General features: G+C 35.6%; 1 protein-coding gene and 1 long non-coding RNA gene across 2 annotated transcripts in view; one reads left to right on the top strand and one right to left on the bottom strand.

The window, feature by feature from the left end:
* The first annotated feature begins 11,759 nt into the window (after positions 1-11,759).
* Positions 11,760-16,747, top strand: LOC117124919. The gene is made up of 2 exons (XR_004448046.1): positions 11,760-11,872; positions 12,221-16,747. It is a non-coding gene; the product is annotated as an uncharacterized LOC117124919 (long non-coding RNA).
* Positions 16,748-16,773: 26 nt separating this feature from the next.
* LOC117124906 (serine/threonine-protein kinase Nek1-like) overlaps positions 16,774-24,530 on the bottom strand; it is a 33,418-nt gene continuing 25,661 nt past the window's right edge. Inside the window, exons 29-40 of the mRNA XM_033271245.1 lie at positions 24,397-24,474; positions 23,894-23,986; positions 23,699-23,761; positions 22,806-22,901; positions 22,381-22,462; positions 21,586-21,629; positions 21,267-21,292; positions 20,510-20,549; positions 20,134-20,224; positions 19,323-19,613; positions 19,038-19,151; positions 16,774-16,820 (exon numbers count right to left, since the gene is read on the bottom strand). Of these exons, the coding sequence (XP_033127136.1) occupies positions 16,774-16,820; positions 19,038-19,151; positions 19,323-19,613; positions 20,134-20,224; positions 20,510-20,549; positions 21,267-21,292; positions 21,586-21,629; positions 22,381-22,462; positions 22,806-22,901; positions 23,699-23,761; positions 23,894-23,986; positions 24,397-24,474 (1,065 nt within the window). The remainder of the gene's footprint in view (positions 16,821-19,037; positions 19,152-19,322; positions 19,614-20,133; positions 20,225-20,509; positions 20,550-21,266; positions 21,293-21,585; positions 21,630-22,380; positions 22,463-22,805; positions 22,902-23,698; positions 23,762-23,893; positions 23,987-24,396; positions 24,475-24,530) is intronic.

Genomic DNA, 24,530 nt, shown 5'->3' with positions numbered 1-24,530 from the left:
GTACATTTTGTTTTTATGAAATTCAATATTTTTTTAGTAAAATATGTTACAAAATGTTTCTGAACAGGGTAGCAACAGGATAAGCCCGTACACCCAACCAGGGCTTTACCCTTGACCCTATCGGAAATTGCCATGAACCCCCCTCCCCTTCTCCATCAGAAAAATCATTGCGCAGCCACTAATGTTCAGGTATTACAAAGAATAGTTTAGTGTAAACATTAATCAGTGCTATATAAACTGTCTGCAGATGTTACACTATCATTTACTTCTAATTAGCCAAAGCAATACTGTATTATATTTAACATTAATCGAGTGTTAATACATGAACAAGCTGGTTGCACATATGGTTTAACATGAGGCGCTATATATAGCAATTATTTGAAATATCACATCCTTTTCATAACCATTATTGCTATAGTAAAGAGCTTAACATAATTTAGTTCATGCTAGAGCAGTTTAGATTTGTTACGCTACTGCGGTAGCTCTTAATCTGCATGCATAACCAATGCACTTCAACCTTTAACAAACAATAATTTATTGGGCTTATTCGACTTCGGTTCATTTCATTGACTACGATTTTTCGTTGAGTATTATTTTCATTCAACTGGTTCGTAAAATAAACTTTGTTGACGAAAATTAATATAAACCAGAGTGCATTAATCAGTGTTAAGTTATTCAAGTGACAAAAACAAACATGGCTGATTGGTCAGTTTAGTGATATAATTTAGATTAAATTTAAGTAAATAAAATCTTTAATATTTACCCACATGAAGTCAAAAAATAATTGTAGGCTAACAGAATTAAACAACTGGATGAAAACATTTTTTTTAAAGAAAAACCCATACTGCCACAAGCCGAGGCAACCTTGATTACACAGCGTGTATCGCGGTAACATGCAGCCATTATGTTTTATCAAGTATTTACCACTTTCCTATTCGACTGGTCGTCTTTGTTAAGTACGATTTTACCACCGCGCACGTGGGCATGGTTTAACGAAGGCCATTGTAAAATTTGGCAAATATTGCGCTGACGATCATCAGTCAATGCTAGTTTATACTATAGTAAATGGAACATGATGTGATGGATCGTTTTAACTGTTCGCTCAGAATGCTACCAAATCCATCTCTGCTCTCGATTAGCACTTGGAGACAAAAGGCGTCTTATGATTGTTGTAATCGGCGGCACGTCGTCCCTTCATTCTCTAGACATTCTTTGCTTTGTTTTTTGTAGTTTTAATGTTATTTTACCTACCAAGCATAACAAATTTCTGTATGTTTTAACCCTGCCCAGGCTATCATATTTTATTTGAAAAAAAAAAACTGTTGTTTACCCATATATAGTCATGATGTGCCTATATATGGTCATGATGTGATGTCATCATGACCATATTTAGGCATGTCACATGGTTTTGTCAAATAATATTTGATAGGCTGGACAGTGCTTAAGAGAAGTTTTTTCATTTATGTTTTCTCTATTTTAGTGGGAACTGCGGTGCTCAGTTTGTGTCTATATATGGTCATGATGTGATGTCATCATGACTATATTTAGGCATGTCACATGGTTTTGTCATATCAAATTTTACAGTGTGAATAGGGCTTAAAGTTTTTTTTCATCCATGTTTTCTCTATTCAGTAGTACTTTAGTGGGAACTGGTGCTAAGTTTAATTATTAAATTACTGATGACTAGCAGTAACATTCTGAAATTACTCCCCCAGAGAGCTGAAAATAATTGTGTGTGTTCTAATGACCCTCATAATCATGTGACCCCCTCTAGAAACCGTAGCAACATGAGCAATATTAGATTGACAATACTATTTCCGTTGATCTGATGATACTATTAAAACCTAACAAGATTTATGTTGTACGTTCAACCTTAACATGTAGGTTAACACCATCATTAGAATGATGTAAACGAAATCACAGTTACCAAATGTCTCGCATTGAGCGTCACGGTACTGCATTTCTAAGTGATTTTGAATGAAAAACAGCTTTGAAGTACTTAAAAGTCATTAAAAGACACCTCAGAAGTTGGGAAAGTTAATTTCCCAGCACCTAGGAATCAAAATTTTCCCGGGGGAGGACCTCTGACCCTCCTTTCTTTTTCATTCATTCAAGGAAAAAGGAATACGTCTTCAACTACTCAATTTTTTTTTCTGTATGTATACTAGTACTCGCATAATAACACAAGAGGGGATAAAACCTTGAATTTTGAAGAACTTACAGTAAATCATTAAAAAACACTCCAGAAGTTGGGAAAGCTCATTTCCCGCCATCTAGGAATCAAATTTTTCCCAGGGGAGGACCCCCTTTCTTTTTCGTGATTTTTGAAAACATTCTGACCCCTCCTAAATTTGTACCAAGATTCACCCCTGCAGCATGCAAGCTCACAAGAAAAGAACAAATAAAATTACTTATAAGAGTAATCAAAAATTTATATTTTCCTACCATCAGTGCTGAAACAAATTTTCTTGTACCTCCAACAACAAATATTATTTTTATAAAATGTGCAACACCTCTGCCAGCAGTTGCGCATTTTATCAGGCCTTTCTATTATGATGACTTTAATTAAGACTTACCCATATGTGTCAGAACCGACTCCATATTCTCCAGCATACTCTGGTAAAGCTCATCTTCATCCATTCTGTAAATAATAATAATAATAATAATCTACCTATCATTCAATTGTACACAAGTAAACATTTATTCACAAAACTATACATCGTTCTGGGTTCAAATTTCCTCAAAATGCTCCATCAGCAAATAGTTGCTGTTGGCTGTGGCTTTACTACAGCAAGTTATTATTCTACGGCAACAAGCTTCGTCAATTGTTTTATTAAGAATAGGCCTATCCTATAACTGTAAGTTTATAATCCACTAACTCTGCAGCAAACAGGTTGTCGAGCCTAGGATATACCACAGCAGTGGAAGGTCCCTTCCAGAGCAATTGCTGCCTGTGCTGCTTTAAGTCACAGACTCCTCTTAAATTAATGCCCATACAAACAACGGAAATATGTTACATTCCGTAATGTTTTCGTCAAAATTCGACATCTGCGTTTGACAAAAATTAAATATGGTAATTGTTGAGAAAAAGTTGACTTTAAAAATTTGCCAGATGATTTATGACTAGTTACAAATCATCTGGGACAACTGGGAGAGTTGAACTGGGTTCAATTTTGCTGCGGAAAATCGCTGAGTCTTCTTTATTTTGTAGAGGACAGCTACATAGCGTAGCTATTGCTGTAGTAAATTTTATGTAAACCGGGCTTCAATCCACTTGCAGTAGCTTGTGATTATTCATTTAGAAGATGGAAGGTCCTGTGCATAAATCTTTATCACTTACTCATCATTCTCATCGTCCCCATCCCCCTCAGCCTCATCATCAACATCTTCTAGTTGAACATCATCCTCCGGGTGAACATCTTCCCCTGGTTGTCCATCATCAATCTCGAGGAACGGGTTCATGGCAAGAGTAGTGCGGAAGAGTTTGCACAAGTCCGGCTCAGAGCAAGTTCTTAGAATCTATTAAAGACAACACAATTAGACACCAAGTTAACATTACACCAACCAGTTTCAATTGTTAGTATGTATGTTTTGAGTATAAGCATGTTCCATTACATTAAATTTCCCAATTTTAATTGGAAGGGGGGGGGGGGTTGCAGAAAGATTTAAACAATAGTACTGTAGCTTGTGACAGTCTAAGCTAGGCTAGATAAGTTTACAAAGGCAGTTTCAAGAAGGGAATTCGGTGAGTAGGGTTATACTATATCCATTTCAATGAATTGACCCTGACCTCTGATGCTTAGTGTCCAAAAACTACTACAAACTCATAAAATGTAGTCTCATAGGTATGTACTGGTCCCCGACTCATTTAAGGTAACTATTGAATAGACTTAACTTCATGAGACTTCTAAAAAAGATACCTTGTTCGAAACAAGGAATCAAGTTGTCTTTACCCACTACTGCTCGTCTATTTTTAATTCATTTGAGTAATTATTAAAAAATATTATTTCCACTTTCGTAAATTGTTATGATAGATAGTGCATTGTGCATTCTAACCGTACACACATACTAAGAAAATTTCTCTCAATTTGACTTCATTTTGCATTATAAGTACATTCTCACACTTCCTACAAATTACAGTATTTATAAATTGGCCATATTTAATAGTTTTATATACTAAGTTCCATTTTTGACACATTAGCTATTGAGCAAATTAATTTGAATGATATAAGCCAATGATCTGTCGACTTATTGATTTTGTGCTGGGGCTTTTCTAAATTGGTCATTTTACCATCTACATATTTTAACTCTTTGATAGCACGATCAGTGACTTTTCATGTTAAGTACAGTAAGTTAAAGAGTCTGCAACACACTATAAGTGTATTTATACCTTACACATTTGACATGTATTTCTAATATGAAAATTTATCACCAATTCTGCATATATATTTATATTGTGTTTCATGTTTTATAATAAACCTATAATTTTGGACAATTTTATTTTTATACTATAAAAAATCGCTGATCGGCAGCACTTTGCCCAGCTATGCAATCATCTTCTTTTTCCAACTCCACTGCAGAACTAGTCTCACCAGGCAGCCAGGTTATCACAAAGGATCTCGCACTATTTTATTCTTGCACATTACGCCAAGGCATACTATCAATTAGTATTACTCGGTCGCTGTCGTTGACAAGTGGGCCTAACCGAAAAGCTTACACCCCTCCCTCAACTTTCCGCTGGAAATCAGCTAAGCAAAAAAATATATTTAACTACAGTAATTAATTATTACCTCACTTCATTTTGCCAGCTAGCTCTTACTCGCCTAATCCTTACACCCCTCCCCATTATCCCCCTCCCCATGACATTACTGTTGGCCTGATTTATGTGACATAATTGATCTATATTACATATTGCCATTTTTTTTTTCTTACCCTGACATCTGTATCAAAGTGTCCTGTCTGTAGCCCAGTCAAAAGCTTCGACCCACCAAGAACCTTAGCACTGTGAAGCCAAAAGTAAAATAAGTTTCAGATAAAAATAACAACAAATACTGTAAATCAAATTAAGCTATCGAATTCCACTTTATCCTCCTGTGAAAGAGCATGATATACAAATACAATTACGATAAATTGATTAATTAATTAATAAATTAAGGTAAATTATAATCAATTCAATTACATCCTTAATTAAAATCATTTAAGAGTGGAAAGCAAAGTGGAACTGAAAAAGTTAAATTAATGGTTAGAGTGCCTGTCTTTTAAATCCAGGGTCCTGGGTTCACATCCTGTTTATTTCAAGATTTTTAAATGGCAAACATCTTAACCACTAAGCTCCATATTTGATTATTTTTTATGCTTCCTCTATTTATTTATTTTTTTGGTAGAATAGGCTAGACAGATGCTTGTGTTGCTTGAACTCCTGCGAGTCATGAAACCAGCAGCGAGTCTACACTGGGGCGTCAAAGTGCTGTTAAATGGAGCGGTAATGCTGGCGCCTCTAATTCTGGTTAGTTTGTAAGACATTATACCGGTTTAGTTTTCCTTTTTCCATTGTTTATTTTCTCAAGCGCCTTGAGCAATTTTTGCAATGGATATAAGCGCTATAGAAATCTTATTATTATTATTATTTATGCACAATTATTTACAAGTGACAATAACTTACGGACTACTGTCACCTCCCTCAATGACATCTTCATCATCAGTTAAGTCAACTTGACTTATCAAGCCTATAAATATCAAGAAAATAGCCAACAATTACAAGATATTTAAAGTTGAAGAAATTATAATATTTTCATATGACATATTGTAGATAATGTAGAAGTTGGTTACAGCAATTGACAATATTAATAATAATAAACTTTTTATTCACCATATATTAATGAACTTTATAATTATAATTATATTAACAATATAACAATGATAAACAAAATTCAATAGAAATTTTCATCAGGTAAAAAATCAAAGATATTTTGTTTGGTCCAACCTTGATATGTCTAGTGATAGGGCAGCCTAGTAACTCTGAAAATAATGGGTTTGATTCCCACATAGACAAGAATTTATATCGTATTCTCGATGCGATTAAGAAGTGCTGGAAGAAACTCATTCCTAAAGCTTTCAACTCCCAAAAGCATCAATTTTTTTTTGCCAATCTGTGCATACTACTAGTTCACAGCAGGGGCTGGACCAGAACATTAAGGTAACCCCTTCTTTTCTTGCAGAATGTCCAGGGGTCTCCCCCCTCCCCGAAATATTAGAAATGACAATCTTCAACATAAGGCTCTGGATTAGAGTGGACCCCCTGCATTAACTGCTTGGCCACTTGACTCACGAGTTTATAGAATAATTCTGCGGGTGAAAGTAAACACAACAGGATTGTGGTAAAAATAAACCTTTTAGTATTAATATTAATTAATTTATTAATATTAAATATAATTAAATATTATCAGAATTAATACTGTCTACAATATCAATTAGCATTGCAAACGTTAGACGATAAAAAAGAAACATAATGAACACATGTTATCAAACAATAACAGAAATCAATGTCAATAAAAAAATAATAATTTTTAAAGAAAAGTGTGTTAAACAGACATGCAAGAACACAATGCATAAGTATAACTATAATTAACTTGACAAAACTGGAAAAACTATAACATGTGCCTAGACCTTTGGTAGGTGCAGTCTCCTTCTTAATCCAGGGTTGTTGCCCTTCCGCTTTAGCTTTTAACTTCTCTAGGACACCCTTGGCAGAGATTTTGTCATTATTGGTAGAAACATCACCAGAATCCTGAGCGTGAATGTTCTTCATGATTTCTGGTGGATTACAATGAATGGCGGTGAGAGAAAAGGGATCATTCTTTAATAACTGACAACTGTTAGACTTCTCCATATTAGTGCTGGCCTTTAAGATGTCAGATTGTATGATTTGATCAACATCTGGATGATCAGTGACGATGTCTGAAGCAACGGACAAAGTAATGTCAGTCTGTGTGCTTGAGCAACTGGTCTCATAGGTGGTCTGGCAAGCCATTGTACTGGTGAGTCTGCACAGCGGTCTCTTGTTAACATCACTGTGTTTTACATCTTTAACACCTTTAGCTTTATATCTATCTAAATTACTTCCTAACAAGCATCCAGACTTAATTTTTTTCTTTCTCCTTTTCTGTCTTGCATAACTGATTTCCTTAAGATTCTGTTGATGGGAGGTGTCTGAAGTCCCAGCACTCCTACTGGATACTGCATCTTTTCTGGTTAGCACACTTCCTTTGATACATGACATCTTTTTATGGCATTTAAAGCTTCTTTGAACATTTTCATCAAGGCATACTTCTTTCATATTATCTCCTCTCAACTCATAGGTCAGATTACCACAATCTGTCTGGTCATCAACAATTTCAATTATGATGTCTTCTTCCCTAAGAACTCTACCATCTACCTCTAGGGCATCCTTATCTTCGACTTCTAATCTAGCAATTTTATCTCTACTCTCATCTATTTTCTCAGAGACGACAGCAGCTCTAGATCTCTCACCAGTAATAATGATGTCATCTTCAACATCTTCTAAAAACTTATCTAACAGAACGTTCTGCAGTAGCTCTTTGAGCTCCTTTTCACTTAATGTTTCTCCTAAATACGCCAAACTTGTGTCATCTTCTCCAACATTACCAGTGAGAATAAGACTACGTAGCATTACTACCTCCCTACTCTCTAGCACTTGTGTTTGATCTTTTGGGCCTAGAATTTTCTTTCCTACTTCTTGGTCATGACTACTCTCAATGCTGGCACTAGTTCTGGGTTCTAGGCTAGCTAGCTTTTTCTCCCTACCATGAACATGCCTGTCATCTGCCTGACTCGCACCTCCTAGTGATAAGAAATGACATATCAGACATTTAAAAGATGTATTGTCCCTTGCTAATGTCAAAAAATCATAAAAAAATAATTTTGAAATAAACTTGCTCATATTGCAATAGCATACAAAATAATTAACTTGTGCATAAAAATTATTGAATTTAAAAAATGTGTACCCTGATTTTTAAACCAAAAAATTATAAGAAAAATAATAAAACACTTCCAGTGACTGGAAATGTTTATCATTTTTTGCTGTAAACTGATGGGTAGACATTTTTTACACTAATTTTTATGTTCAAGTTGATAACTTTTATATTACTTCAACATGGGCAAGTTAATTTCAAAAAATATTTTCATGATTTTTTTGGCATTTAGCATGGGACAATAATAAATCTTTAATATCAACATAATTAAACTATCAACATTTGTATATGGTTATAAATTCAGAAAATTTATATTTTATTACTTGAGCTTGATGCATATTAAAACTAGATTCCTGCTTGTTTTGATAGCATTTCGTTTTTTTTATTCTTAAATTGTTCTTTGTAATTCACCATACATACAAAAAAAAAGGTTTAATTTTTATAATATACTCTTACTAAATGAATGGAGTAAAAATAATCATTACAAATAGAAAACAAAAGAAGAAAAAAGCCATTGTTGGGTGTAAGCCATAGGTGATACCTGTAAAATGAATATTAATTAAAAAAACCTAAGAAAATGATACAAAAAAAAAAACATATTACATATTATTATTACAAACATAAAGTACTCAACTTGCATAACAAAATGCAGCTTCATATCATAAAAGCACACTAATACAATTTTAATTTAGGAATGATCATCATTTTATTATATAAATAAATAAACACTGCAAGCCACTCACTCTTTCTTGCTGGTGTGTGTTCCGAACCATTGTCAGACTGTCGTCGTGGTGACTTGGAATCAACACCAACACAAACCTCTGGAGATCTTTTCAAGCCGTCTCCCTCGGTTTGGTCATCCTCTGCATTTGGAAGAGATTTCCTCTGCCATGGTGGAACCTGCGACCTCAGACCTTTAGAACTTTTTCCATCTACCGACTGAGAGACCTGACTGTCGGTCCCTTCTTTGTTATCCGTTGGTTTAACCTCAACAGATTTCCTCTGCCACGGAGGGATAGGGGAGCGGGGAGATTTCTGTCCCCCCGATATATTTAAGGAATCTGTACTGGTCTTGTTTTCTTCAGCGTCAGCTGATTGGTTGAGTTTGCGTTCCCATGACGGTCTAACTGACCTTGGAGTGTTGGTCTTCTTAATGGAGTCGGCTTGTAGAGTTCTCTTTTCCTCATTTCCAGCTACATCAATATCCTTACTGGCCTTCATCAGCGAGAATAAGGAAAACATCATATATATATATATATATAATTCATCATACCAACAATACCCAGAGGATCTTCATGATCTCTTTTAATTAATACAGCATTATGAGAGCAGCTTAAGAGAGCAGCTTAGCACTGTGTGTGCACTGAACCGTGGAGATCTCTAGGTCCAGTTCAGTTCCCATCACTGCCTCTCCTTGTATTTCAGCTGGAGGGCTAAAATACAAGTTATAATTAGCGCACCGTCTTTTGGATGAGACGTTTAAGCCGTTGGTCCCGTGTGCATTGACGGTCCATGTGCACGTTAAAGAACACAGTACACTCTTCAGAAAAGAGTAGGGGATTGTCTCCCGGTGTACTGCCCAATCATCACCAGAAGAACCCCACTGGAAATAAGTCTTCTAGACTTTCATGGGCTATCCTTGGTTTTTACACCGAATAAATCCAATCCAATTCAATCCAGCATCTCCCAGTTTAATCGTATTGTGCTACTAATATTAATAAAACTAGAAATTGCAAATTGCAAGTGAAGTGCTGCGAAGTACAACTGCATATAAATGTTCTTCGAACAAAATTATTTATTTATAATAATGAATAATAAAAATATAACAAATAATATGAGACATGACCCATTGTCTATATTAGAACACTTCTCATTGGGTAACAAAGTCGTAGTTTTTCATTTTTGACAAAGTGTCTATAGTGGTAAATTATGGTTTAGGTTTTTTTAATAAAGATTTAAAAATTTCTATGTATGTGGAAAATGTAGTTGATTACCAAAGGTTACAATTTTTATTTTGAAAACTGCATAGTCTAGGAAGTGTACATTTTTTTATGGGGCAAGTTTCCAAGGGCAGGTTTTCTAGGGGCGAGTTGACTGCCAAAGAGTGTTGCCAAAGTGCGAGCCATGAAGTCACGACAATAGATAGAGACGTAACGAGTTGTGCGAGGTATCAGCTGAGATTTGTGGAGTACAATTCAAAAAACAACTATAGGTCTAATAATGAATTATTGTGATGTTAAATAGACAATGTTAGCTATCAAAGAGTGACGTTGTTTTTCATTGGGACATTTGTCCCTTCAAGGCTAGGCCTATACCATCCTAGCTAGTCTAGGCCTAGAGTAGGATAAGGCTAGCACGACATGCGGACGTTGGTACGAGTAGGTTAGTCTGCAAACGTCGCCTACAACTTACCACTTGAAGAGTTTTGCAAATTCAAAAGAAAAAAAAAAATAGGCTCCCGGCAGGAGCGTGTGTGAGGCAATAAACACAAAAAACATTGAACAGCAGTCAAGCAAAAAATTTATATTTACAAGAAAAATTTCAAAATTTTTAAAATCAAGAAAATTTCTAACATCACACAATCTTATTTTTCTATTCAGTTAAGGGGAAAAATCAAAGAGTCAAGCAAGATGGAGGTTGATGTTCAACATTTCATAAAGTATAAAATGTGTAGGCTTGACACCCTGACCTCTGATGACAGTGTCCAAAATGGCTACAAAACGTAACACAATAACGACTGACTATTATTATTGTTTAATTTTTGGAAATTATTTTAGCCGCTTTGAGTTTCTTTCCTATTCTTTCTTTCTTCCTTTAATCTTTTATATTTTACGTTATTTTTGTTCATAATTAACAAATTACTTACAAATGTTCATTTAGCTTATTTTTAAATTAAACTGGTTTACATTCTAAGGCAACTGGATATTATTGCTGGGTGGTGCGTGTACTCAAAATTTTATTTTAATCTTGTGAAGTAATTTGTTTCAATTTGTCCCGGGTGTTAGCTATGACATATAAAAAAATTGGAGATGTAATATTTCTTATATGAATGTAATATAATAGTCAAAGTTTGCCTATCTGGGCAAAAACCCCAAAAAGTACTATTTATGAAAAAATTCAGTCAAACATTTTGTTTTAAAATACTATTTTTAAAAAATTTCCGACGAATTACAATTTTCATTTATACTTCACCGCCAATCTTCTGCGCCTTAGTTGTCGTATAGTATTACAGTAATATAATTACAACTATCAATTCTTTGCAAGTGAAAAAAAAGGTTGTGCAAAAGCTATAAAAAACACTATAGTCAAATGGAATGGAATACAATATAATTAGGGTAAGTCAAAAATGCACTAGTCTGATTGGGTAGAATCAAGTGTAGATCTCATTTGACCAATGAGAATTAAGAATTAAAAGGTCATTTAAAGGAGGCCTAGTTCTTTGGCATCTTTGGGGGGTATAGTCAACATTCCTAAATGCTGAATTTATTACCTATTCAAAAAGTGAATTTATTACCTTTAGGAATAGGGCACAAATTGTTCGCATGTCATTTATCGTAAAAGTAATTAAAGTTAAAAATGAAAGTAAAAATGATACACAGATGGTAGGACTGCTACATGCAGTGGAGTGCGCCGCCTGCGTCAACTAGCAATTTCTATTATCATATTTGGAAATACAATAGAGCTATTATTAGTTAACCTTCAACAACCTCGTCGGGATATCTGACGTTGGTATGACGTTGGTGTTTGGTTGCAAAATTTGGTCGGAGACTGACTGTCAAATTAAACGGTCCTGAAATGGTAATTTTTTCGTATTTCTTTGTAACTCATATTGCGTGACTCACTGAATTTGGAATAACGTAGGATATAAAGAGGATTTTCAGGTAATCATATAACAGCTGCTTGGAATTTCTTTCAAGAATTTGAGATTTTTTGCTAGCCTGTCTGTTAACAGGTGGCTCTAATTTCCTGTTTGGTATAACTCTATAAAGCTCTATAAATCTTCCCAACTACCTAAGATCACATTCAAGCTAGTAGGCCTAGGCCTAGCGGTTTATACTGTATGTACTTTTTCATCTCCCAATCAGCTCAAATAATTAAATAACATGGGACTAAATGGTATTACAAATAGTTATGTATTTAATATTATAAATTTAATTTTAGATTTTGTAAAAAAGCTTTATCCAACAATTAAATATATTGACCCCTCTTTTAAAAATATATTTCTTAAGGAAAATGCTGGCGGATCATCTGAAGTGTCTGAAGGTGTCAGTGCTGCACTTTTATGCTGTTGTATTGGTGAAGTGGAATTATACACTGAAATGGAAGCAAGGACATTTTATAAGCATCCGGAAGGAAAATATCCTGTTGACTATATTATAAAGGGGCTATCACTAGATGATGATAAACAATATGAAACGTTATATTATATTTCTGTTGTTCGTATCTTTTTTCACCCAATGTTGAAAGAAAAAAAAAAGAAAACAGCCAAATTTAATCCAAAATTTATAATAAGTAAGAAATTACGTTCACTAGAATTAATTGAGCCAGAATCGAAGCAAATAAATTATGAAAAAATACTACATGTGCTAGTATTAAAAGAATATGAGCATTTTTTGGAAGAGTTCAAGAATAAAAAATTCATAAAAATACAAGCATTTGACTCGGAAACACAACTAAGTAAATCTATATTTTCTATAATTTCTCCATCCAAGGCACCTGAATGGAGATCAGCAGATAAACATCGATGAAACAAACTTAAGAAGAAATATAATAATAGTTGAAAATATAATCACAATAAGCACAAAGGAAATTGCCAAGGAAGAAATGAACACATTGATTGAAACAGTTAAAAATGTAGCCATAAATGTTTATGGTTTTAAACAAAAACAAAGACGTCAAGAATATTGTAATGTAGTATTAAGGTTCAATAATATTTAACTTAGATAACCATTGAAATCTGTTATTGATACCTTTCACTTGATACCAAACCTGTTGAATATTTCAAACTTGGTTTCAACATAGCTTGACACCTAAATGGGTTTACTAACTATTGATCGATTATTGTTTGAAGGTTTGCATGGCGAAGTAGTAACATATATGTTGAAGCTGGCGGTACACCACATAGGTAGTCCTGAAAAGAACTCAGTACAAGAAAATCTTGCATCCCTTGAAGACACCTAGTAGGAGGAGGATCAAGAAAGACCCGACTAAAGCCTCCGAAAGGAGGGTTACAAACAGGTTACTCAAACTACATCGTTTGGAGGCACTCTCGAAGCCACTGTACTATCAACTCCGACCTTCAGCATCCATATGCCCGAGACTATTCGGACCACCGAAAAAATTCATAAAGTGGACATTCCACTACGTTTCTTCACGAGAATCATGAAAACCTACCCTCTCGCCAAGTATCTTGCTAGGATACTGTATCCACTGGTAGGCAACACTGTTCATCATGTAACCAACTCTCAACACTTTGTGAAGACCATCCGGGATGTTTACCTTGAATAATAATATAATAATAATTTGCGATTTCTGTAGTGCCTCCCGTTAAACCAACCTCGAGGCGCTTCACAACAACGGAAGGAAACGGACAAGAGAATAAAAAAACCATGAACCTAGACTAACAAAGAAAAAAGAAAACGCCTAAATGAACCAAACCAACACCGCACCGTTTATCGGCAATTTAAGGCGTAAAGCCCGCCGATGCATGACTCACAGGTGCTCAAGTGATGGCGGTGTCTAGCTAAGCAGTTAAAAGAAGGAAAAAAAACAAAATAGTGGTAAAAAGTGTCTTAAAGGAATTCAGCAAAACTTTCAGTGAAGAGGTGAGTTTTGAGTTGTGTTTTAAAAAGCTGAAGTGAGTCGGCGTTCCTGATTTCATCTGGAAGTGCATTCCATAAGGTAGACGCCGCAGAGGTGAATGCCCGTGAGCCGTATGTGATGGTAGTGCTTTTCGGAACTTTTAGAAGATTCTTAGAAGCGGATCGGAGAGAGGGTGTTTGCGTGTAAGGAGTCAGGAGTTCGGTGATGTATTCTGGAGCGAGATAGTTCATTGCCTTGTATGTTAACAGCAATGTTTTATAAATAATTCTTTTGTCGACAGGAAGCCAGTGAAGATAATATAGTATGGGTGTAATATGGATACGTCGCTTAGTTAAGGTAACTACAGAGACTCTTGTTAGCTTCGACACCAAATCACTATTCACCGATGTACCTGTCAAGGAGGCTTGTCTAATAGCCAAACACCGTCTAGAAGAGGATCACACGCTCCAAGAAAGAACAGATCTGAACCCCGAACTGATTCACGATTTACTTTTAGTGTTTACTCTGTACTAGTTTCAAATGGCGCGACCAGTTTTTCGAACAAACAGAAGGCATGGCCATGGGATCGCCTTTATCCCCAGTCATTGCCAACATCTTCCTTGAAGAGTTTGAATAACTAGCGCTTCTTTCAGCCACCAAACAACCAAAACTCTGGTTCTGACACATCGATGACACTTTCATCATTTGGCAACACAGTAATGTGTACCTAGATGGTTTTCTAGATCACCTGAATTCTCAGCACAAAGCAATCACGTTTACCATGGAGGAGGAACACAATCGCCATCCGTCCACCAAGAAGGGAGTTTGTAACACACTCATCAGAAGAGCACATTGCATCAGCAACCACAACTCCATCCAGAAAGAAGTGCAACATGTTAAGGCAGCCCTTAAACTTAATGGTTATCACACGAGAGACAATGGTACACCCAGACCCAGCAATAGGCTAGATAATGCGGAATCAAGAAATTCTGTATATTTACCATATTTGGGATAGCTTTCATATGGCATTCAACACATTCTACTACAAGCCGATATCAAAGTGTTTCATAGCACACCAACAGACTATCCCAGACTCTACAAACACACAAGGATAAACCACCAGCACAGAGTCAACCAGAAGTTTATCGGATCCTGTGCGAATGTGGGAAGCTTTACATTGGTGAAACAGGAAGAGATCTCCGCACTAGGCTCAAGGAACACCAAGGCCATGCCAGGAGAGGGGAACAACAAAAATCGTCTATAGTCATGCACTCCCACAGTCAACAACACCGTGTACATTGGGACATAGCCGAACTAATAGCCACTGTACCATCGTGGCACTCCAGAAGGACCAGAGAAGCCATAGAAATCCACAAACACAATATTGTACATCAAGATATCGGATTTGTCATTAGCGATATTTAGCTGTCCATGCTTAATCGGACCTAGCTAAGCAGCCCCATCATTTCCGGCCTTCTGGAACTATGCCTTTGGTTTATGGTCGTTCCCATCCCCCTTTCCCGCCCTACTGGAACTATACCTTTGTTTTGGTCATTCCCACCTCCTTGTCTCCGTGAACAATGGCTTTTATTTTAGCCTTTCTCTAGCAGTCTTCTCATTGATCAGTTTATCCATCCAGCCTCTCTACCAAAACATGTAAATATTTCTCTGTTTAGAGTTTGTGCAGATATTAGGGACTTTTAGATTTGCCGACATAGTGGACTGCTACATGATGAGGTCATTTTAAGGCACTGCGCATGTGTTACTTCGTCTCCCTCGTCCACTACCAAAATCGAGAACGTGTTCACCTCGTTTTTCCTGTCGTCCTAAATCTAGGACGCTGTGCTCGCTTGTGAAGTTTAAAGATGGAAGTTGAAAATATACTGGCAACGCTGCTTTCACTAGTTAGTTCAACTGAGGCAGAGACAGAGCCTGAGGTAAGTTTCTAACTTGTGTTGAATTAATCTGTATTATTTGCTTTTTAATGCACAGGCAGTTATGTAATTTCTACTGCCTTCGTAAACACAAAAAAGGATGTGGAAGTTCATGAGCGTGCTTACGCCAGTGTGCATGCAATGCAAATGCTTGCGGCCGGGGAGGCCTGTTAACTATCTGCATCATCGCAGTTGACGCACCGGATGCGCCCTGAAGTATGCATTACATTCATCATTGTTGTACTTGTCTACATCAAATTTCTGATAATCTCGGTACCTGAATTCGGCATTCGGCATCGGTGAAGACACCAGTAGAATATGCAAAGACAATAATTTCGCGAAGTCGATGAAGGTTCGCCATGACAACTGCTTAATGAGGTTGCCTAGCGCAGGCTACATGTCGACTGAATTCTAAAAGGTTTTCATTTGTAGTCAACAAGTATAGTTGACTACGTTGACACGCATGACTAGTCGACATGAACCAGGTCCACGTCCACACAATCTAAAAGTCCTTCTCCTGAAGACGAATGAAGCAACTCAATCAAAACTACCTTGTGTACCACAAGCTTCGAAATATATGTTATTGACAGATTATTGGTCATTCTATTAAAGTGACAACCAGTTCAGCCCCGGACAATCGGACCTAACATTCCCCCCTCCATAATTATCAGTTTTAAGCCCAAGTTTTGAAGTTTGTAATATATCTCAATTAGCAGTTTTTTAGTAAACAAGCTATTAAATTATAAAGAAAGAATTTCTCTATGATCTAAAAGTATGGTGTGACTTAATCTAGACACACCTCCAGATCACTGAATCAGTAGAAGTAGAAGTATCAGATAGAGTGGTTAGTTAGTAGTCGATTGTATATAACATGTACAGTAGAATAGTTGATGCTAAATAAAACTTTGCAATATATTGATAAAAAAGAACTGTATTTATAACTTAATGAAAGTCACCTTTTATACATGTACAGTAGAATAGTTGATGCTGAATAAAACTTTGCAATATATTGATAAAAAAGAACTGTATTTATATCTTATTGAAAGTCACCTGCGAATATTACAATATTCAAATGACCCAGGAGCATCATCAGCTGATAAATAAATTAAATAGTGTTAATCCAAATCAACAATTAGTAAAGACATTAATCTCTACAAAAATGATGAAAGGGAGATTAAAATTAGTGCATTCTAAACTTGATGGATGCTATAAGTATAATGTATGCATAAGGTGTGATCTCCAAATTATCCCAGATGGCAAAAACGCGTCTAGGTCAACACCCTATCACGAACGCATCTGAGAAATTAACCATTCTAATTATGAATATTCATTTGCTACACGCTTGAATTACGGCTTGCGTCTGGACGACGGTGAATCATTTGGACACTTGTTGACCGTTTGAACGATTTTCTATTGTTTTCTTATACGTACATGTGGCTATACTTCTCTATGCTTATATGAAGATTTGTAAATTACATGATAACAACGTGCCTGGAGGTTCCAGGGAGTGGGATGCGCTAAGCGAGTTCCATTGGAATTCGCTTTGTACGCCGCTCTGTAGATAGAACTACGTCGCGACTCTAAAAAATAGCGCCGACATTGACATTACAAATCACAAACATACTTCAAATATATTTTAAGTGCCATAGTAAGTCGCGGTTACATTCTCGCCTAAACATAAAATCAAATCTAGACCTAAGTAGGTAGTCTGCCTATCTTTTTTTATCTTCGTGCACGGCTGGTTACTCACAATTTTCTGAGGCTATTCTCTACTGTGTCCCGTACTGTGTATACTATGCAGCAGTGCAATTTCTTTACTGTAAGTTCTACTGTAGATCCTTCGAATCGAGAGATGTATATTTGGTTGACTAGTAAATTAAGCTAAAGACAGTAACTTGTCATATTAACAACAAATCATGAGCTTTAGTTTTGATTTACTATTTAACTGATCGAACTACAGAGTACTCTTTCAAATAAAACTGCAGCGATCTCGACGTCAAGACTTTGGTGCAGAGCACGGGGCCCAGAACCACGTGTGTAAACAAATAAAGTACTGGGCGATTTAGAACCGTCCATTTTCAAACGGGGTATAACTTTTTTTTTTTACAATTACTTATTTTTAGTTGTTTTTCTTTCTCTCTTTTATACATTGAACGCACCACATTTATGTGTGCCGCTGAAACAGAAGTGTATGTTTAGTTGAATAAATAAATAAATTACAGTAATATCGCGAGTTGTCAGTAAAACCTTTACTGGGTAGGCAATGGTTTAGCCTTACATGTTTGTATGTCAAAATTTGCTGTGAAATTCACGTAAATTCAATTAATAAACCTTGTTTTATAAAATGTAAATATAATTTATCTTAGTATAATGCAAAATTTCATCTACTTTGATCGTGGACAACGTTTTCGGAGCATGGGTCTTAGCACATGATCCCTTTGAACGACAAAGAAGAGCAATTAATTGCTGTGCTGGATGTTACCAAAGCTGCACAGGATGGTGATCGCGCTTCTTAAAACTGATGGTGGCCAGCGACTCATACTGTGACTACATCGGAACTAACTAAAAAAAATTGGACTTTTTAACATTATATTTGTTCATAAATTCGTAAAATTAATGAATATTGCGACAGTCTCATGGTCTCTATGCACTGTACTAGGCCTACTGAATATCGACGTCCCAATACCCAACCGACTATTTTTTTAGCATCGACCAGGGACTTCCCTAGTTTACGTACTTCTCTCAGTTCTTGCACACACAGGCGGCGTACAAAGAGAGACGTTCACTAGCAGGTAACAAGTCCATACTTGGGTATATGGCCGCAGAGTGAGTCAGTCGTATTATGATTCATTTTAGAGAGTCATCTGGACACGTTTTACGGTGCATCCAATCAGCCATAGTTAAAGGGGAGGAGCAAAGGCCTAAACGGAATATCAGCATCCAAATGATGTGATATTCAAACAGTGTTTTCAGACACGTTTTGAAAGAACAATAGAAAACGCGTCTGGGATAATTTGGAGATCGCGCCTAAGTTATTTTCTCCCTTAGTTTAATTTTCTACTTCACACACCTGATGAAGCTGCCAGCGAAAGCTTGTGTCAAATAAATTACATCTTGAAAGTAACCCCCAACCCTTCTCAACTTGTTGAACTCGAACCAGTGCTAATATTATCGCTGTAGGTTGCGACGTCCCTGCCTTAACCACTCAGCCATTCCATTTGCCTCTAATGTCTTTTGTTTCCTGTTTACATTTATTATAAACATTCAATAAACATTTTCAAAGGTTAAACAAAAACTCATGTTCACTAACCTTCAGTTTGTTGGTCAGATTTATCTTCTTTAATACCGTCACTCCAGGCCGCTTTGCTTTTCCCAGGTTCTTTTTCTCCTTTACTCTCTGTCACAATAATTGTTTCAATAGATTCTAAAAGCAAAATGACCAAAATCTATATTTACCTTATAAGAATTTAGTATGAGCCTGACAAAATTAATAAGGAATTCTCGCCCTAGAGAAGCTACAGTACCAGCCTCTCAATATTTATTGCCACACGAATGTATAAGTATTAAAAGCTTGACTGAGAACAAATAACGATACCTTCGGATGTGTTATCCGTTGTTTTCTTCACTTCTTTAGATATAGTGATCGTGCCAGGCTGGATGGGGGACTTGGGAACAGGGGTCTTTGCTGCGCCTTTGATAACCGTTACACCCATTTGACTTCCAGGCTGCAGTGAAGCGAAGGTGGTCGTTTCAAGTGCTAGTTGTCGGGCCTGCAGGGCGTTGAGGACGGTTTCACCATGGCCAGCCCAATGTTTACGCCCAGCTGCTACACTGCTGTGTTCAGTATGTTGGTCATGCTTGACTACTGCATCAGCTACGCCAGTAGCTGGTAATAAAATTAAGTTTATACATTATCTTTGAAGTTAATCATCATCTTTGGTATTGATAACTACCATAATGCTACAATATTCAATGTTTCGCAGTGAAGTTAAGGCTGTTTAGGTATTATAACAGGAAGGTTTTCCAAACTTAAGGTACCTTACATCTTTATTTTTGTTATTTACGCCACAAAGATTTCGTCTCCCAGAAAAATAAATGGATGAATTTCAATTGGCTGGAGAAGGAAGATGACATTTTCTAGGAAACAGCAGCAAGCACTTCACAAGTAATGATGGTGATAGGTAGGGCTTGCAGGGAGGTGATTTCTTTAAAATAGTATATCTGGGCCGATGCCTACCTATTCAGCGCAGACTTCAAATCTGACATTTTTTTAAAGATGAAAAATAATGCCTGGATTCCTAAATTCAATGCTAGGCTGACATTTTAGGAACATTATTAACAACATTTAGCTGCATTTGCTTGTGGATGAAGGCTAGGACCTGAATTAAAGGCTCAACTATACATACCTTCCATTCCAGAAGCAGTAATCTCTAGCGGCATGTTATTCAAGGGAAGTGCTTTGCGGTCTCCTGCACCCCATTGCTTCCTTTTCTCAGGCTTCGTAAATAAAACAAATTAATTAATTAATTATTAGCATTAAAATCTGTTTATACTATGGAGTTGTTATAGTCACTATAACATTATACTTAAGAAGATACGAATGACCTAATGAGAATCACAATGTAATTAAAGTAAAAAATAAATAATAATAATAATAATATTAGTAATACAAATAATAAAAATAACATTTAAAGCGTTATATTTTCCTGTCACCCATATAATAATAATTCATTCATAAACTTTACTAAAATAATTATATGAATACGATATTCATTCACTTACCACCTTTTGATTCTCTTTTTCTTTTTCGATTGCACTTGGTCTGAAATAAACATCAACAACAATAAGTCAAATGGCAGTAAAATAAATACAAAAAATCTACTTTCCCAGGCTACAGAGGGAAAAAAAGATATGTGGTACAAATGATTTTTCCGAGACACAAAAAGGGTGTTTGACAAAAACAGTAAATGAGATACATATTTTTGAATCAATATACCGTATGTGCCAAAGGCAAGCCAAACCAGTCACTTGTGGCAAAAATCAATTTTTAGTTATCAATACAGGGTTAAACAATAAAATGAGAGCTGTAAAATTATAATTAAAATCTGTTACAAAGCTGGAGAAGTTTAAACATACAGCTCTTCGAAGAACAATATTTGAGAAATTAGCCTAAAGGTTTATGATTTTGAGCATTTCTCAGGCAAATACCATCAGTAAATCGTTAAAAATTGTAGTTTCAACATTGAAAACAGCATAGCATGATATATAGATATATAAAGGTTAATTTAGTGTAACAACATAGATTTCAAAGATTTAGACATCCCAACATGTTTTGGCCATTGTCTCTGAACGAGTGACTGGTTTGGCTTGTCTTTGCCACATACCGTATATAGGCACATCATGACTATTTATGGGCACTTCACGACTATATATGGGCATTTTTATTTTGTATAACATAAAAATTATTTTCCTCCAGACCCTGACTTTAAAAAAATTATGGATTAAAATGATTTATTGGGAAAAAAATTCAAAAAATTACCTTTCTTGTTCTTGTACTTCAACGCCCTAGAAAATACAAAACAAAAATTCATTGAATAACTTCATTAACCTTTGTAGAACATAAGCAATATCATTACATCCTAACATATTCAATGATTTTCTGTATTAACAGATAGTAGTATTAATTGCACATACAATTACTATTATCATTATCAGTGTTGCCACCATCTTCTTCATTACTCTTACTATTACCATACCATCTTCATCATCACCATAATCATCATTACAAAAAAATCTACATTAATTTTCTGCTCATGAATATAATTCATCTTTAAATTAATTTTAAAATTCATACTTGCCTTATCACTGTGAATCTGTTTGAGGGCATCTGTAATTCCTAAAACTAAAAACAAAAAGAAAAGAATTGGAATTGGATTTATTTGGTGTAAACACCAAGGATAGCCCATGAAATTCTAGAAGAATACTTACTTCAAGTGGGGTCATTCTGGTGGTGATTGGGCAGTACACCCGGGAAACAATCCCCTACTCTTTTTCAAAGAGTGTACTGCGTTCTTTAACGTACATATGGGCAATAAATATACACGGGACCAACGGCTTAAACGTCTCATCCAAAAGACGGTGCACTATTGTAACTTGTATTTCAGCACTCAAGCTGAAACACAAGGAGAGGCAGCGATGGGAATTGAACCGGGGATCGAGAGATTTCCACGGTTCAGCGAACACACATTGGCTACCACCAGATTAGCCGACTAAGGTAAGCTGCACTCTCGAAATAGGTGAAGAGCAATGTTCAATACACAAATACTTTATATAATATATTTGCCCATTGGGTGGATACAAACCTCAACATAACTGTGTTATAAGAATTTTAATCTTGGTTACTAATGGATCAAATATAGTGTTTAACAGACTGATGTTGGATGAGACTACAGCAAGGTGACCCCCAGCAAACGGTCGCACTATTCCAAGAAGACCACAATGCAACAAGGTTTGCTTTAAACAAATAACGGCCAGTGAAAATCAGCAGACAGTGTTCCATTGCCAAGTGGTCGCACAGAGCAGAGGTTGATTCATTAGCTGACAAAGTGTGAACACTGTTTAATATTATATTTGTCAAACTATCTGCAGCGTACCTTGGGCTACCGGCACTTTGACGGGTTGAGCTTGAGCTGGAACGGCTCTGACAGCTGGCCCACCTTCTGCCATCTTGCGTACCTATTAACGCAATAAAAATTAAATACAAAACACACTTTTAGAAAGAATGTTATCTTTAAAAAATAAATAAATAAAATGGGAGATTATTGCAAATCATAGAATTATTAGATTGGTCTTTGCTAGGAGCAGACTGTTCTACTATTTCCAAAAATTGTTGCATCAATAAATTAAGGTAAAAATGAGGGAGACAGAAAATATATAATCAAAGAAATAGTTATAAGAATAATGATGAGGTCATAGATTGATGAGGTCAAAGATAAATGATATCATTCAATGATGAGGTCATAGATCGATAAGTTCATATATTGAAGAGGTCATGGATCAAACTAAAAACTGTAATTACATGTCCATCTCGATGTTGCTTTTCTTTCTGAAAAGCCTCTTGTCTTTTCCTGGCAAGTTCTTCTTTAAGTTTTGCTGCTCTCTCATCTGCTTGAGCCTATGAAAATTATTCACAAAAATCAAGAATTAACATTTCTGAGAACCAGGGTCAAAGGTAGATAGAAAGGGCAATATACAAATGTTTACGAATATAACTTCATATTTCACATTGGGTAGCATTTATGCATACGCAATACTTATGCATAAATAAGTACTTAAACATAAATTACTACTTTCAGAATAGGATATGTGTACGTCTAAATTGAGGGCAGTATACAGCATCACATAGTTATAATTATAATTCTGGATTTACACAGCGCCTCATGTTGTCACAACCTCGAAGCACTTAACAACAACATAAGAGAAGTAAAAAAATAAACCAAAAACTAATGTACAAATTTACCGTAAACTATTATGCAATATATTATTATATTATTTTCTATTTGCTCTCTATAGAGTACCACAGTCATGTCGTCACGACGCTAGATGGCACTATCTGTTACGCCTCAATGACTGCATAGGCTTTCTGGAATAGGCATTTTAAAATCTAATATTTTACCATCAAAATGTACTAAAAACACAAAAGCTCGCATTATATTAGTTATCAAACACACATTTAATCATCAATTAAAATTTACAAAGAAAAAGTAAGATACAACATCTATTAGAAATTGGGATCAATGGTTTGTTAGTTGCAAAAATGGCATTCGGTTGAATGCATTTTGCAACGATATCAACAGAGTAGTATCACATGGTATCGTGACGTAACACTGTAGTACTCTATATATAATTTAAAGATCACAATAGAATATAATTGTAAACATTTTTTATTTCCTGTGAATAGTCTGAACTTACTTTGAGGGCTTCAATCTTTTTCCTTCTTGCATCAGCATCAACCCTTGGGTCACCAATACTTGCCTACACGTTAAAAAAAACCAAATTGATTACTTTGTACATACTGAATAGATATGCAAAAACGCACACACTAAAATTTGAAAAAAAACCCTCTAAAATCATAGCAACAAAAATATAGTGTTATTTCACCCTTACCTTCACAGCTTCCCCACCAAATGCTTGCTTCTGTACTTGCCGACGCTCGTTGTAATTCTGAACTCGTATGGCCTTTAACCTTTCTAAATAATCCTAGGGAACAGAAGATGTTCAAAGTTCAGCAATGATCAACATTTTATTATAGTGAATTCATGAAATGTTCCAGTATCAACAATGACATTGACAGAGACAACATCAAGTACAGCAATTATATACTTCTACATAGCAAGGATATTTTGAAACAAATGTTGCTTATTTGTTTATTCATACTTATACTGACTTTCATATTACAAATACATGTAATGCTCTGTAAAATTGATACAGAAAATTGAACATCCTCTTTTAAAATATATACTTATTAATAGAGTGGAGTTCAATAGCTCAGTGGTTAAGATTCTTGCCTTTTTTTTCCCCTCATGAATAAAAAATCTCTAAAATTCATTTGGATAATGTCAATAAAAATTACAATAACTACAATAATATTTTTTGGCGTTTTCTTTTACCTGTTCGTCCTTGTTACGGAATGCATTTAGTTGGTTTGCTGGTTGGTTCTCTTTCTGTTTAGGCACAGCAGCCGGTTCCTACAAGACATAAGCATTATCCATCAAGTTATATAGTGGAACCACTATCTACAGTA

Source organism: Anneissia japonica, unplaced genomic scaffold, assembly GCF_011630105.1.
Source record: "Anneissia japonica isolate Jap-2015-1 unplaced genomic scaffold, ASM1163010v1 scaffold1881_len754168_cov175, whole genome shotgun sequence".
Classification (NCBI taxonomy): Eukaryota; Metazoa; Echinodermata; class Crinoidea; order Comatulida; family Comatulidae; genus Anneissia; species Anneissia japonica.
The sequence above is the reverse complement of the archived record's forward strand: the minus strand, read 5'-3'. Positions and strand labels throughout refer to the sequence as shown.